At 47.7% G+C, this 16466-nt stretch overlaps 1 protein-coding gene and 1 long non-coding RNA gene across 2 annotated transcripts in view; both read right to left on the reverse strand.

Moving 5' to 3' along the window:
- Positions 1-743: 743 nt before the first annotated feature.
- The window catches only part of LOC139174405 (uncharacterized), a 177322-nt gene continuing 161599 nt past the window's right edge, over positions 744-16466 (reverse strand). The window contains exon 2 of the long non-coding RNA XR_011560351.1: positions 744-1067. This is a non-coding gene — a long non-coding RNA (uncharacterized lncRNA). The remainder of the gene's footprint in view (positions 1068-16466) is intronic.
- The window catches only part of ARHGAP35 (Rho GTPase activating protein 35), a 52292-nt gene continuing 37252 nt past the window's right edge, over positions 1427-16466 (reverse strand). The window contains exons 4-7 of the mRNA XM_070764740.1: positions 8585-8662; positions 8159-8290; positions 5834-5939; positions 1427-5501 (exon numbers count right to left, since the gene is read on the reverse strand). Of these exons, the coding sequence (XP_070620841.1) occupies positions 5138-5501; positions 5834-5939; positions 8159-8290; positions 8585-8662 (680 nt within the window). The 3' untranslated portion in view covers positions 1427-5137. The remainder of the gene's footprint in view (positions 5502-5833; positions 5940-8158; positions 8291-8584; positions 8663-16466) is intronic.

The raw sequence follows: 16466 nt of genomic DNA on the forward strand, positions 1-16466 counted from the left end.
AGAAGGCTTAAAAGGTTGTTTTTCTTTTTAAAAAACTCACTGAACCTTTCACAACCTTGGAAACCTGAAGATATTTGGATTTCAAGTCCCAAAATTCCTGGTATCTGGCTGGGGAATTCTGGGAGTTGAAGTCCAAATATCTTCAAGTTGCCAAGGTTGGGAAACACTGCGATAGATAATGCACAATAAATATATACACTGCTCAAAAAAAATAAAGGGAACACTTAAACAACAGAATATAACTCCAAGTAAATCAAACTTCTGTGTAATCAAACTGTCCACTTAGGAAGCAACACTGATGGACAATCAATTCAACCTGCTGTGGTGCAAATGGAATACTTGTGCAAATGAAATATTCCATGAGAATATTTCATTCCTTCAGATCCAGGATGGGTTCTTTGAGTGCTATTTTTATGAGCAATGTATATTGTTATTTAAGGGAAGGCCACGGGCGCCTGTGTGTGATTTCTCTACCTGCCCAGGTGCAGTGACAGAATTGCGCTGGACTCCGCTAGCACTCAAGAGCCCCGGGGGCGAGCACCCCTCACCGTCAGATGCTTTAGAGCGGGGAATCTCAAGATTGGCCACTCGGAGATGAACGTGAAGATGGGTGGACTCCAACTCCCAGAATCCCCCAGCCTGCGTTGACACCCATCATCCATAGCCCAGGTGGAGAAATACTGAACAGAAGCCCCCCAAAAACATGCAAAAGACGAGTAGAGGGCAAAGAAAAAAAACCCACCTTTTTTTTTTAACAAGATTGATTTATTAACTATGATACATATCACATAAGGCCTTTAAGTTTTTACACCATTCCCATTGAGACACATACAATACTCTGTAGCAAATAACATGATTTTTTTTCCTGTTTAAATTCAGCAAAAAAGGGAGAGCTTTTTTTTCCTTTCGTTTGTTTGCCCAGAGATTTCAACAATTTCATGCACTAATTGGATGGGCTGAGAGAGGAGGGGGAAGAGAAAGAACCACAAAGAGTTAAAAACGTCCTTAATAGAAGCATAAAAAGGAAATATAGTCTATCACCAATAACTAAAGCAGTGTTTCCCAACCTTGGCAACTTGAAGGTATTTGGACTTCAACTCCCAGAATTCCCCAGCCAGAGTTGAAGTCCAAATATCTTCAAGTTGCCAAGGTTGGGAAACACTGAACTAAAGGATGTCGTTAGGCTCCTAAAAATACAGAGAAATAACCTTTTTTTTTCCTTTTTCTTTTTTACATACAGGTCTTTTCGGTAATTTTTGCTTGCTTTTTCTGGGGAGCTTGTTTTGGGCACAGGTTTAGCTGGAACTACTACCACGTTTTACCACCGTCCATCATTGTCTTCTTCCATTAAAATGTTAATCCAACAGATAATTTTACAATGTGGAAATGCAAGTACCAGGAAAAAAAACAACCCAAAAGCTGAGTGCAGAACTAAATCCAACTTTTCAGAGGTTTTATTCCCATACAATTTGAGAAATGGATGTGGCTTTAAAAAAATTTTTTTAATATACACAGGAAAAAAAAAAGAGATTATTTTAAAACAATAACTTATGCCCTGCTTCAAACTACATTTTGGAATACAATCTCTCTATTGTACTTCCATTTTACTGAAAGGGGACGGAGGGGACTTGATCTAATGGTTAGACTAGGGCCGATCAAGAGGGGCGGCTGAAGAATACTGACCAGATGAGTTGGAGGCAAACTGACCGTCTGCGTTAGGGGAAGCCACCGGCTGGTTAGAGAAGCGATAAGAAAGAGGGCCAGAAACCGAAGGCAGAAGGGGTCCACTTCGGGGGAAATTTTAAAAAAAGGGCTGAGCCAGCACTGCTAAGCCACCGAAGGACAAAAGGATTCAGAGGAGCAATTCGGAGCTTTTTCAAGACAAGGCTTTCCAAAAGAGGGCCCATGTGGGGGAGCCTGGGAACCAGAACTAGAGAGCCCCAAAAGGCTACTGGTTTTTACTGGGCAAGGGAGAACCAGACGGGCCTTAGTAAGAAATGGGAGAACAGAACCACCGATCCTGCCGGGCACTTCGCTGCCAAAGAAGAGAGCCCAGCGGTGCGCTCCAAGGGAGCAAGGCCACAGTGGCGGGACGAGGCGTGTCCGTAAAAGCGCACGAGGAATTGCCCAGCGCACGCGGCTGAATGCACAGAGGCCGCCGCCATCTTGGTGACGGGATGGCGATGGAAAAACTGCCTCCTGCAGCCCCCCCCCCAGCGGAAGAGGGGCCGAGAAAAGCGGGTTTCAGACCAAGAAGAGGCAGACCCGGGCCCCAATTTGTGGGCGACCCGTTGTCTGGATTGAAGAATACCCACAGGGCGACGAATGGGCATCGCCTCTAGCTAGACGGGAGAGGTGCTGCCCCCCCCAAAAAAAATAAAAATGAAAAAGTAGGCAGGTTGTTTAGAGGTACCCAGGCTAGTTTAAGGGCCGGCCAATGCCAAGTGGTCCCGAACGAGGGAATGACGACGGGCGAGGAGACCAGCTGCCACTCTGCAGGGGTCTTGGTTCCAATCTCGGTTCAGACACCAGGAAAACTGCCCCCCCCCCAAGAGGTGGGCTGCTAAGGTGGCAGGGTGACGTGTGCTCCCCGCTGTGGCTCTGAGTGCTAGCAGAGTCCAGCACAATTATGCCACTGCACCTGGGCAGGTAGGGTAAGGGTGCGTGATTTCTCCACCTGCCCAGGTGCAGTAGGAGGATTGTGCTGGACTCCACCAGCACTCAGAGCCACCGGTGCGAGCACACATCACCCTGCCACCTTAGCAGCCCCCTCTAACCCACCCACCCCCCGGAGATCTTAAGGCCACAGGCTGACCTCTGTGTGTGGGCAGAGCAGCCTCCGGTCCCTCCTCTCTCCTGCCCATTTCCAGCTTTGGGCTGGGGGGGGGTTGAGGTCAGGGGGCCGAGTGGCCTGGCAGCAGACCGAAGGGTGGCCGCCTTCCCTGAATTTCAAGAGCTGCCAGCAATTGTCGAGGGGGATTCTTTTTAGCACACTCACGAAGAAGGCACAGTGGCACTGGACACAAGGGCGCTCAAGGGAAGGCCCCTGCCCCCCCCCCCCCCCCCGGTCAGCCTTCCATTTGGGTCAACGGCCCCCAAGGCTGCAGCTCAGGTGGGATCCCCAGGTGTGTTTTTCCCACCTGAAGGAAACCTTTTGGGCCTTCCCAGCCTCCTCCCTATTTGTGTGTTTGTGTCTTTGTTGCACATGTTGCATGCATAATGGAGGGGGGGGTCAATGATGCTCTGTTCCTTGTCGAGGGTTGAAAACAAACCATTCCCATTATTTACACAAGAGAAGAAGGCGGTGAGAGTTTTATAGAAAGGAAGGCTTGCAAAGAGGGGCCGTTCAAAGCACACGATTCCGACACAGATACAACTTTTAAATGTGGTTCTAAAATAAGGGGCACATAATTCAGCTTATTTATAAGAGAGAGAGAAGAGGAGGAGGAGGAAGAGGAGGAAGGGTCTCTGGATTACCAGGAAGCAGAATGGAAGAGAGGGTTTTTGGGGGGGTGGGAGAAGGACCGGAATTTCACTCCCACCCAATGAATGTAACACAAGTATCCCTAAAAACAGCAATAAACCACAGGTTTCATTTTAAAGTGCGAAAAGATAGTGAGGATGGCCCCCCGAGGATCGCTCCCCTCTGGCCCCCCCAGTGGTACCGTGGAAACTCCAGTTACAACTGCCCTGTGGGTGAGAACTACTAGGCCCCTCACACGCACAGACACGCAGGGACACAAACAGGGCAGTTTGCCAGGCACTGCTGAGACACAACCCCCTTCACACAGGCAACCGAGCCAAGCGTCGGCTGGGAAGGAGGGGATGCCCCCCCCCACAGGGTGAAGGCCCCCCCAGCCTCTTCCTCCAGGGGCCCGACACACGGGGGAAGGTGCCAAGGAAGGTGGTGGCCCCGAATGAGCCACAACGCCCGGGGTTCGTGGTTGTCCACAGGACGTTTGCCTTTCCCATCCGCATCTCTTCCCCCTGCCAGAGCTGCCCCCTCTGTGGCCGGTCAGCAACCCCTGGACTCCCCCCAGGAGTTGGTTGAGGGGTCCCCCACATCCTCATGCGGGACCCCTGATTCCCCCCCATCTTTCCTTCTGCCCCCCCCCCCCCCCCCGTTTATTCGGCTCCTCCCAGAGACTCCATTGCAACAGCCTTCCCAAACACACCATGCTTATCACTCACCTTGTGTTGCCCCCCAATTTTGCCCAGGGGGTGGGGTGGGTGTAGGAAAGAGACCCCCCTCTGTGGGCTTGACCCACTCTCTCTTCAATGCTAACAATGCTTCTCCCCTCTCGCTTCCAACCAGACACGCAACACACACACGCAACACAACCGACACCAGCCTTTCTTGTGACTCCAAACCGCCTTTGCAAATGGACATGTGCCCCCTCGGCCCCCTCCTCTCTCTCTCCTTCTGCTAAGTGCTAACACCAATGTCCTTCCGGGGAATGGGGGGAGGGGGGAGGGAGAGGAAGAGGGTGGTGTGAGAGAGGCCACAATCTGTCCTAAGGGAGGCAGCATGGCCACGGAGACGGCCGGGCCTGGCCCGAGAGAGAAACTCTGCCAGCCACCAACGCTCCGGACTCTTCTGCTCGGACATGCCGCCGGTCAAGAGGAGGTGACCGTCCGGCCTTCGCTTGAGGTGGGTGGGTCCAGCTCTTCGGAGCCACGACTGGGGATGGAGCCAAAAGAAAGGGACCGAGGTGAGATGTCCAGCACTGCAGGAGAGGCCTCTGTCGTTCCTGGAATGTGCCTGGGGAGGGAGGGAAGGAAGGAAGACCCCCCCCCCCTTGCTTCACAGTCCTCTGTCCACACGCAGATTGAGGCCGAGGGAGGGAGGGGGTCCAACGCCCTGGCCGGGCTAAACCTGGCTGAACCGAGTAGATCCCAATGGAACTCTGCAACCGCGTCCTCCTGCTTGTAAGCCCAGCGGGGCCTCCCCGTGCCAGCCCCACCCAAGGCCGAAGCAGGCTCCCAAGGGGGTCCAGTCCGCCGTGGCTCAGCCCCGCAGAAGTCTGGGCCCGCCCGGCGGAGGCGAGGGCCGGCCGAGAGGCGCCAGGGCGGACCGCCTCGTCCCCTTGCGCTGCCGTGGAGGAGGGGGGCCTTTCGTCCCGACCGGGCCTGGGGCTCACAGTGTGTGCTGCTCGGCCGGGAGCTGGGGCGGGAGCAGGGGCTGGAGGGGGGACTGGGGCGAGGGGGGCGGCGTCTGGGGCGGGGAGGGCTGGGCCAGGACGGGCGTGGAGGAGAGGAAGGGGGCGCTGCTGACGGGCAGGGCCGAGGGGGAGTTGGGGGCGGCGCCGGGGGGCTCGGCAATGGGCCGGCTGTAGAAGAAGAAGCAGCACTGGTGGATGAAGAGTTCGATGATTGTCTGGTAGATGCGGGTGGCGGTCAGGGCGTCCATGGTGCTGAAGTCCGGGCGCATCAGGGTGGGCCAGAAGCAGATGGAGAGGTTCTCGCTGGTCATCAGGTTGGTCCGGTTGTTGTGGCTCACCCTGCGAGGGGGGGGAAACGGGGGGTGGGTGGGTGGTCAGGCATTTACGTTTAGTAAGATAGTAGTTATCTAATTTTCTATTCATCTTTTTAATGATGAATCTAAAGTGAAATAGAATGAGATTTCTTTCCTTTTTATTGTATTTGAAAAACCAAATAAACCTTTAAAAAAAAAGAAGAATTTGAATAAATAAATAAAATAGAATAAAGAAAGAAGCGGCTGGGGAGAAGTGCCGGGGAGGAATCCCGCCGTCCCAGGGGGGTTTCCCCCAAGGCCCAACCTGGGGCGCCACGGAGTGGGCGAGGGCCGGCAGGGGCCGGGGGGGCCACCTACTTGTTCAAATGAGAGATGACGTATTTGAAGAGCTCGTAATTCTCCCTGGGGAACTTCTTCAGCACCTCCTTCAGCGCCTGCAGCTTCTGCTCCCGGTCGTTGATCTCTGCGGAGGGGGAGAAAAGAGGCGAGAGATTGCAGGGCCTTTTCCAGGAGGGGCCCACATACGCCCTCCGAGGTCCTCCAGTGGAACCACCACACCCGACTAAGGAATAAACCTATTTATCCTGCCCCGTCCCCCAACATCAGCCGAGGCTGCCGCTACAACGTTCTCCTAGGGGGGGTACGAGCTAAGAAGGCAGTTAGAAACCTAGAAGATTGACGGTAGAAAAAGACCTCCTGGTCCATCTATATACTATTTCCTGTATTTTATCCTAGGATGGGTCTATGTTGATCCCAGGCATGTTTCAATGCAGTGACTGTGGATTGACCAACCACGTCTGCTGGAAGTTTGTTCCAAGCATCTACTACGCTTTCAGTCAAATAATATTTTCTCATGTTGCCTCTGATCTTTCCCCCAACTAACTTCAGATTGTGTCCCCTTGTTCTTGTGTTCACTTTCCTATTAAAAACACTTCCTTCCTGAACCTTATTTAGCCCTTTAACGTATTTAAATGTTTCGATCATGTCCCCCTTTTTCCTTCTGTCCTCCAGACTCTACAGGTTGAGTTCATTCAGTCTTTCCTGATACGTTTGATGCTCAAGACCTTCCACCATTTTTGTAGCCCATTCAATTTTATTCATATCTTTCTGTAGGTGAGGGTTAAATAAGGTCCAGGAGGGAAGTGTTTTCAATAGGAAAGTGAACCCAAGAACAAGGGGCCACAATCTGAGGTTAGTTGGGGGAAAGATCAAAAGCAACATGAGAAAATATTATTTTACTGAAAGAGTAGTAGATGCTTGGAACAAACTTCCAGCAGACGTGGTTGGTCAATCCACAGGAACTGAATGTAAACCTGCCTGGGATAAACACAGATCCATCCTAAGATAAAATACAGGAAATAGTATAAGGACAGACTAGATGGAGCAGGGGGTCTTTTTCTGCCGTCCGTCTTCTAAGACACAATTGAACAGAAGAGACAAAAGACACACAGAGACACAGCCTTGCTTGGCAGCCAAATATTAGTACCTAAGAATTTGCATTTTTATTTACCAAGTCTTTATGACCCTGTTAATTAGTTTTAATAGTTAGGGTCCTTGGTATTTTATTATCTGCACGATGGTGATTTCTTCCATTTTTCACATCTGTGCTTTTTAGTTTGCACTTGCTAATACCTTACGATAATAGCCCAAGATGCTGAGGGTAATAATAAAAGTTAAACCACACTTCTCCCATTTTTGTTGCATTAAGGGTGTCTGTGGAAGCAGCCACAATAAATATTACCAGGGGCTGCTTGACCAACAAGCCAAGTCCTAAAATCAACAGCAGCCTCTGCTTCTATTCTGCAGTTGTTAAAAAATAAACGCGGGGTGAGTCCGTCAGCAGAGAGGAGAGCGTCCTGAGCTTCGTTTTTTATTTCAAAAAAGTGTCTTTTAGAGCAGTGTTTCCCAACCTTGGCCACTTGAAGGTATCTGGACTTCAACTCCCAGAATTCCCCAGCCAGCATTCGCTGGCTGGGGAATTCTGGGAGTTGAAGTCCAAATATCTCCAAGTGGCCAAGGTTGGGAAACACTGTTTTAGAGAAAGAAAAGCGAAGGCATCGTTTATCAGGAGCCAGAGACGCCAGACTCCACTTAGAGAGACCACACAGTTCAATATTTAAAGAGCTCTCAGCGCCCACAAGTTTAAGTGCATCTGCAGTGAAATTCAGGATGGTCAACAGCAGCATTGCCGGCTCAAAAAAAGGGAAAAAAGAAGGAGTGTGTGTGTGTCTGTTTGGACTTTGGCACCATCAGGAGAAGCTGGAAAGCAGAACAAAGGATTCCTAGAATGACCCCCAGGCCCAAAACTCTCAATCTTGGCTTCTTTAAGGTGGGTGGGACTCCAACTCCCAGAATTCCCCAGCCAGCCAGTGTCTCTTAAGGGTTTGCCATCTGCACTTCATTTCTGTGTGCTATTGGTCGATGCAAAAAACCCTCGCTCCCTGCAGCAAAAAAGCCCCACGTTCTCTGGGGTCGCGTGCCCCCTATGGCATCGCTCTGCACCCCACTATTTCAGAAACACTGCTCTACAGCAACCACACTGCCTGACACACAAGTTGGGTGTTCAACAGCTCAGAAGCCGGTGCCGCTAGTGCTCTTGGTGGGTTTTGGTGACACAACTGCAGGTTCCACCTTTTGTGTCCTGAGAGGCTGGCCGTGAGGGCTGGCGGCTATTATACTCACTGTGGGCCTCCACCAGCTCGATCTGCATGTTGTAGGGCACCAGGGGGTCCGGCAGCTCTGAGAAGAAGCTCTTCATGGCTCCAGCTACGGCGTTCACAGTGAAATCCTTCTCGGCAAAGTCCAGGTTATGATCTGTGTGGAGAAGAGGACTCAAGGGTCAGGCTGGCCTATCAAAGAGCTGCAAAGAAAAGACCAAGAGAAGCCCCCCCCCCCCCCCCCCCCCCGAGGAGGCGAGGGGGCAGCCCCAGCTAAAAAGTTTGCCTGTCCTCTGGAAGGCCCTCCCGTTGCAGGTGCATCTGTCTCCAACTGGCCTTCCAGGAAAGGCTAAAAGCAAGAGACCCCACCCCGATAATCTGCCTCCCCCCATTCCTAAACTGCCCCCCCCCCGTCTCAATCAAAGGCCCCGAGGCTCTGGGTCCTTCCTACCTTGGTCAAATTGCCGCTGCAAACTTTCCATCTCCGACTTGTTGCCACTCACCCGGTAGATCCCTTCGGTGCTCAACCCTGGTGGGGAGGGGAAAGGGGAGGGGGGAGAGAAGAGTTTTTAGAGCAGAGCCAAAGGGCAAACCGGAAGGTCTGACATTCCCAGGAAAGAAACATTTTATGGAAGAGACATAGAAGACGGACGGCAGAAAAAGACCTCGCTGTCCATCTCGTCCGCCCTTCTACTATTTCCTGTATTTTATCTTAGGATGGATCTGTGTTTATCCCAGGCAGGTTTACATTCATTTCCCGTGGATTGACCTACCACATCTGGTGGAAGCTTGTTCCAAGCATCTACCCCTCTTTCAGTCAAATAATATTTTCTCTGATCTTTCCCCCAACTAACCTCAGATTGTGGCCCCTTGTTCTTGTGTTCACTTTCCTATTAAAAACACTTCCCTCCTGAACCCTTATTTAACCTTTTAACATATTTAAATGTTTCGACCGTGCCCCCCCCCCTTTCGCTTCTGTCCTCCAGACTAGACAGATTGATATAGAAGCCTTCTGCCCAGAAAAATGGAGGCACAGAGATGCAAGTCACGATTTCACTCCTTCTAGCACTGATGTGGTTACCTAGTTTGGTAATGAAACATCTGCAAGGAAGCAACCAAGCTCAGAGAGTGCTGAACACACACACACCCAGTCATTTTGTCTTCCTCTCCCTCCTATTAGAACTGATGATGTTACATAGATGGGTCATAAAACATCTGCAAAAAAACAACCAAGCTGACCAAGGACCCCACCATCCTCCTCCTCCTTTCTAGCATTGATAACGCTACCTAGTTGGGTAATGAAACATCTGCAGCTCAGAGAGCACCAAGGACCCCAGAAGGAAAATGTGATTTTTGTATTAAATGCCCACTGCGTTCCACTTTCAAAGTGCCAAGGGAAATGAGTGGCCATTAGCGCCCCTGAGTTCTTTCCAACTACTAAAGCTCTTTTAAATGGCTAAAAAGGCAGGAAGAGCTCCGGCACAAATAAACCAGCAGTGAACTGGAAAAACAAACGGAGGTAGAAATGGTGATGAATAACCTTCTGCTTTCTCTATCACACATACACACACATATATATATATACATCCGTGTGGCTGTAACCGTCTATATTATACCTTCGTGGTGGATTTTAATTGCGGGGAGATAATGATAGCTAAAAGTATAATTACTGGAACCCTGCACTAACCTCACGCCCCTGCAGAAATGTATTGAAATTATATTTCCTAATTACAAAGAGCTATAAAGGACCTGCGATGAACGGCGAAGGCAGTTCTTTGGCAGTGGGGGGGGGGGGGGGGGAGAGGGTGGCATATAAATCAACTACCTGATCAGGGCACGTATCCAAAACTGGGGATCCTCCACAGCAGAAATGCTAAAAATATACGTCCACCAACTCCTTTGACAGTGCCTCGGTGATTACAGGTAGTCCTCCACTTACAACAGTTTGTTTAGTGACTGTCCCAAGTTACAACGGCACTGAAAAAAGAGACTTATGACCATTCTTCACATTTATGACCACTGCAGCGTACCTGTGGTCACTTGATCAAAATTCAGGTGTTTGGTATCTGACTCATATTCATGGCGGTCACTGTGTCCCGGGGTCATGTGATCATAATTTGTAACCTTTCCAGCCGGCTTCTGACCACAAGATCAATCATGGAGGAATCCAGGCTGATTCTCAAACAACTGCCTTTGCGCAAGTTCGTCTTGTTTACCAGTTGCAACCCTCCCTCCACCAGGAGGCGCTCTGCAGTGTCACTCCCACCCTCATCACCTCTCGTCTTGACTATTGCAATGCACTCTATATGGGGCTACCCGTGTAAGGACAGAGGTCAACTCCATCATGATCCTCTTAACCTTCACCCAAACAACTATCCCATGAACCCATAAAATAATACTACAAATCATTGATAAAAGGATGAACAAATTCAACATGGTAAAAATTTAAACTCTAACTCAAGTTTGGAAACTCAAAATTTTCATTTATACTGATAGTAAAGAGCTTAAATGCTGTAGAGTAATCGGGTCAACTGATGACATTGTTACGACATCTGATAAATTTATGAATTCACCTCTTCTTTCCTTCCTTCTTCTTTCACTTCTCTTTTATTTTTTCCCCTTCTTTCTCTTTCCTCTTCCTTTTTCTCTCCTTCTCTTCCTTTCCCTTTAGTTCTTTTCCTTTTATATATATATAAGTGTGTACTTTGACTTATAACTGTGTACTCAAATCCATATACATTTGTACCAATATTTGCATAGTCCTTTTGCTTTATGTATCCCCTCCCCTATTTATCTTCAATAAAGATGATATTTTCTTTTTTAAAAAATGAAATAAATTGTAATGAGACGGGGTTTTGGGGGAAAGACCAGATTAAGTGTAGCTGTACACAGCAAAACAAGCCGGTTTTGGAACAGTATGTAGCCAGCAAGCAATACGTGGAGCCCACAGGGGTCTTATAAGGACCCTTATAGGGAGACCCAAGAGGAACAAAAATGGGCAGCCGATCCGATCCAGCAGCAGCTCCCCAATCATACCATGGATGGCAAAAGCGACTCTCAACTTTGCTGGGGCGAAAAAGCAATGTTTAGTAATATTTCCTGCAATCCACTTCCATGTTTATGTTATGAAATCCTGTTTTACACCCAGTCCTTGTCACACAGAAAACTAGGCAGGCGTTGTGTACTGAGAACAGCAGGTGAGCGATTACAATAGAACCGTTTCTGTGCCAAAATCGAGCCTCTTTGTTGATAGATAGGCATCTAATTCACAAGCAGGCAAAATATAAGCCACTGACCAATCCAAGGGCCATCCAAAGTACTTATTATACAAGAAAACGTGAACGCAACTTCCCAGGGTTTAATTTGGGCTTAAAATTACCTACTGTAAATTGTCCCTTCACACTACAGGCAGGAGTCCCTGCACCATTTCTGACAGGTGTCAATCCAATCTCTTGAAAGCCTCCAGTGATGAATGAAGCTCCCACAACTTCCAAAGGCAACTTCTGTTCCATGGGTTGATTGCTCTCACTGTCCGGAAAATTCTCCTTATTTCTAGGTTGAATCTCTCTCCATGATCAGCTTCCATCCATCGTTCCTTCTCTGGCCTTCAGTTGTCTTGGAAAACAGCTTGACCCCCTTCCTCTCTGTGGCGAAGCCCTTCTAATATTGGAAGGCTGCTATCTTGTCTCCCCGGTCCTTCTTTTCACTAGAACAGCCATGCCCAGTTCCTGCAACCGTTCTTCCTCTGTTTGCGCCTCCAGTCCCCTCATCCTCTTGGTTGAAGGGACCTTGCAGGTCATCTAGTCCACCTCAAGCAGAAGACCATACACCATTTCTGACAGATGCTCAGTCCAATCTCTTCTTGAAAGCCTCCAGTGATCAAGGAAGCTCCGAAAGCAACTTCTGTTATGTTGTTGATTGTTCTCACGGTCAAAAATGTTCTTATTTCCAGGTTGAATCTCTCCTTGTTCAGTTTCCATCCGTCATTCCTTGTCTGGCCTTCAGGTATCTTGAAAACCGCTTGACCCCCTTCCTCCTCTCTGGAGAAGCCCCTCAAATATTGGAAGGCTGTCTCCCCATGTCCTTCTCTTCACTAGACTAAGCCATGCCCAGTTCCTGCAACCGTCCTTCCTCTGTTTGAGCGTCCAGTCCCCTCATCCTCTTGGTTGCTCTTCTCTGCACTCTTTCTAGAGTCTCAACATCCTTGAATCTCTCCTTGTTCAGTTTCATCTGTCATTCCTTGTCTGGCCTTCAGGTATCTTGGAAAACCACTTGACCCCCCTTCCTCCTCTCTGAGGCAGCCGCTCAGATATTGGAAGGCTGCTATCCTGTCTCCCCTGGTCCTTCTCTTCACTAGACTAAGCCATGCCCAGTTCCTGCAACTGGTGGGCTTTCTGCCAGGCGAACGGAATGGGATTCTAGGAGCCCAGAGGGCTGAGGGGAGGCAGGCCCTCTCACACGGCTTCCTGGATAACCAGCCCACACGCTCCATTCATCAGAGTCAAGCCCAGAGCAAAGCTGTCCCAGGGCAGCTCCTGGGCTTCCGCCGGTGGAAGAGAGACAAATAGAGGCCTCCCTTTTTTCCTGCTGCCCTTTGATTCAACAGAGGAGCCCACAGTGTCCACCGAGTTACTCCATCGAAGGCGGACGCTTCCAGAATGGGACAATTGTGAGAGGCCCGTCTTTCCTGCAGGCACCAAACGGCCTCCAAATATAGATGCCGCTGGGTGATGGGAGGACAATCGTTTTACAGTGCAAATTAAGAGCTGGGCTTATTTGCCCTGGTTCGTGATCGACGGAGGGAGATAAAAAGTTTAAAAGTGGTAGGAACAGGAGATTCTCAACCTCTGAAGGCAGAGCAAGAAGCAATAGATGAAACTTATCAAAACCCACCTAGAGCTAAGGCGGACATTGTGAGAACCATGAGCCAGTGGAACAACTTGCCACCAGAAGTTGTGGATTCTCCATCACTGGAGGCTTTTAAGAAGATATCAGACATCCGTTTGTCTGCAATGGGCATGAGCAGGGGGTTGGACTAGAAGATCTCCAAGGTACCTTCTAACTCTGTTATTCTATTATAATGTAAACAGCAGAAAATATAGAAACATAGAAACCTAGAAGATTGACGGCAGAAAAAGACCTCATGGTCCATCTAGTCTGCCCTTATACTATTTTCCTGTATTTTATCTTAGGACGGATCTATGTTTATCCCAGGCATGTTTAAATTCAGTTCCTGTGGATTGACCAACCACGTCTGCTGGAAGTTTGTTCCAAGCATCTACGACTCTTTCCATTAAATCATATTATCTCATGTTGCTTCTGATCTTTCCCCCAACTAACTTCAGATTGTGTCTCCTTGTTCTTGTGTTCACTTTACTATTAAAAACACTTCCCTCCTGAACCTTATTTAACCTTATATTCAAAAGCAAACACATAGTAATCATCATTTTTAAAAAATCTTAACAAAACTGCATGTTTCTGTCCAAATCTTATCTCGGTGCTCAGCTCTTTGTTTACCATTTCATACAATGGGAATAATAAGTAGGGGGACTTCATCTCAACATGCAAAGCTAGGAAAAACTGAAGGATGCAAGCTAGCTTATTTTCAAAATATATATTTATAGCCCCCTTTCCCCTCACATCATGTCTTTCAAGGAACTTTAGCCTAAATATGGCAATAAACTGCACCATAAATCTGTGTTTTTCTGTAAACATTTCATTTTTGAAAACAGATAATCGCTCTTTCAACACCCTGTTTGATGTCCATCCTATATTTAGTGTCATTCTTGCAATGTTAGAAAATATTAAAAATATTCCTGCAAAAAGAAATCAAAATGTCTAATTGATCCAAGCCTGTAACCAAATTAAAAACATTTTAAGGTGCCACTTGCTATTAAAGATCTGTCAGCACAAACATAATTTACTTTTCCTCAAATATGTGTGAAAAATATGGTTCATATGAAAGCTTTAGTTTCAGAGAATTTAGCAGAAATGCATTTAGCTGACATCAAATCGTATTATCTCGGGGAGGGGGATTACTTAAATGCATTAAATGTCATAGATTATGCTATAAAGGTGGCTCCCCCCCCCCCAATCCAATAAATCAATAACAAGACAAGCTAATTGTTCAGTTAGAGGTCAGTGAAAATGAAGCTATTTTTCTTTCTCACTGAAGTTCATAGATTTCCTGGAATTTAATCCTGGTTAAAACCCTTGGCCTGCATTGTCGCCCAGAAGAGCGTTTCTGAACTGACCACTTTCAAGACTTGTGGACTTCAACTTTATTTATTTATTCATTCATTCATTCATTCATTCATTAGATTTGTATGCCACCCCTCTCCGTAGACTCGGGGCAGCTCACAGCAATAATAAACAATATACTGTATAACAAATCTAATAATTTAAGAGAAACACTAAAAAACCCATTATTACTGCACGAATCCCAGTGGCCGATAAGGTCCCACAGAGTTGGCCTTCTCCGGGTCCCGTCAAGCAAACAATGTTGTTTGGTGAGGCCCAGGGGAAGAGCCTTCCCTGTGGCGGCCCCAGCCCTCTGGAATCAACTCCCCCCAGAGATTAGATCGGCCCCCACTCTCCTTGTCTTTCGCAAACTACTCAAGACCCACCTTTGTCGCCAGGCATGGAGGAGTTAAGATATTTCTTCCCCTAGGCCATTACAAGTTATGCATGGTATGTTTGTGTGTATGTTTGGTTTTTATAATAAGGGTTTTTAGTCATTTTATTAAATTGGATTGTTACATATTGTCTTTTACCATTGTTGTTAGCCGCCCCGAGTCTGCGGAGAGGGGCGGCATACAAATCCAATCAATCAATCAATCAATCAATCAATCAATCAATCAATCAATCAATCAATCAATCAATAAATAAATAAATAAATAAATAAATTTGATAGTCGATGCCATTCTCAAAGAAAGAGGGAGTTAAACTCTAAAGCCATCCTTCCACAGAAACAACCTGGATTTAGCTTTCCTTCCAAGCCTGCAATTTCTTAACAACCACGTTGGAGCAATTATTAAAACACTGCAAATCTCCTGATTTTTTTAAAATTTAAAATCTGTGCCCTGGTATCTATTCTTGCCATTCCACATTCCGAGTCAATGACATCAGCGGGCTCAAATGCTGACGGGGCCTTCATAAAAAATGCCAGCTCCTTTTCGGAGGTCAACAACTCTTGCCAATTTTGGGGTGCGCTTTTTGGCACAATGGTTCTACTACCTTAAGGAGTTTCTGTTCTTTGATTTGCATCCTAACCGTCCCAAGAAAGCCACATAAAAGTGTGACAATTATTTCAGCGACGGGGGAAAAAGAAACTCATCATGATCTCTCTGGGCTTTGTTTTGCTCTCAGATAGCAAAAAATTCCTCCAGGCTCGCGGTTTAAGTTCGGGAAAAGCTGCCCACGCATCTGTTTCGCAATGTGTCGGTGGCATCAGAAGGGCAGAGTGGTTGTCAAACACAATAGATGACAGTCTAATTGTTTTCTCGCCAAGTTAAGAATCGGATCAGCTCCAAGACAGAGGGAAGAGATTGTGCTGCTTTAAAATCTGCACTGTTTCTCAGTTGAAACCAGTCCCCAAAGGGTTCTACCTGCTGTCGGGCCTTTACAGGTGTGCCTGCCACAAACGAAAGGGTGGACCTTCAGTTGCGAGTTTCATTGTTTTGGCATTAGGATTAATGACAGGGCCTTAGATTCTGCGCGTGTGACTGGACGAGGCGGGATGGGGTGGGATGGAATAGGATGGGTTGGAAGTGGGAATAGGATGGAATGAAATGCAATGGGGTGTAAAAATGGGAGAATGCATTTGAAATAGGAAGGGATGGAAATGGGAATGGGATTCAACCAGGTGTCCTCGGGCCCTGCCAGGATTGAAGGGGATTCTGCAGAAGGTGCCCCAGCAGCTACTTGGATCTCTGTATCCATCAATATAATAATAATAATAATAATAATAATAATAATAACAACAACAACAACAACAACAACAACAACAACTTATTGGATTTGTATGCTGCCCATCTCCGTAGACTCAGGGCGGCTAACAACAATGATAAAAACAGCATGTGACAATCCAATAATAAAACAACTAAAAACCCTTATTATAAAACCAAACATACACACAGACATACCATGCATAACTTGTAATGGCCTAGGGGGAAGGAATATCTCAACTCCCCCATGCCTGGCGGTATAAATGAGTCTTGAGTAGTTTACGAAAGACAGGGAGGGTGGGGGCAATTCTAATCTCTGGGGGGAGTTGTTTCCAGAGGGCCGGGGCCACCACAGAGAAGGCTCTTCCCCTGGGGCCCGCCAAATGA

The sequence above is a fragment of the Erythrolamprus reginae genome, chromosome 11, assembly GCF_031021105.1.
Source record: "Erythrolamprus reginae isolate rEryReg1 chromosome 11, rEryReg1.hap1, whole genome shotgun sequence".
Classification (NCBI taxonomy): domain Eukaryota; kingdom Metazoa; phylum Chordata; class Lepidosauria; order Squamata; family Dipsadidae; genus Erythrolamprus; species Erythrolamprus reginae.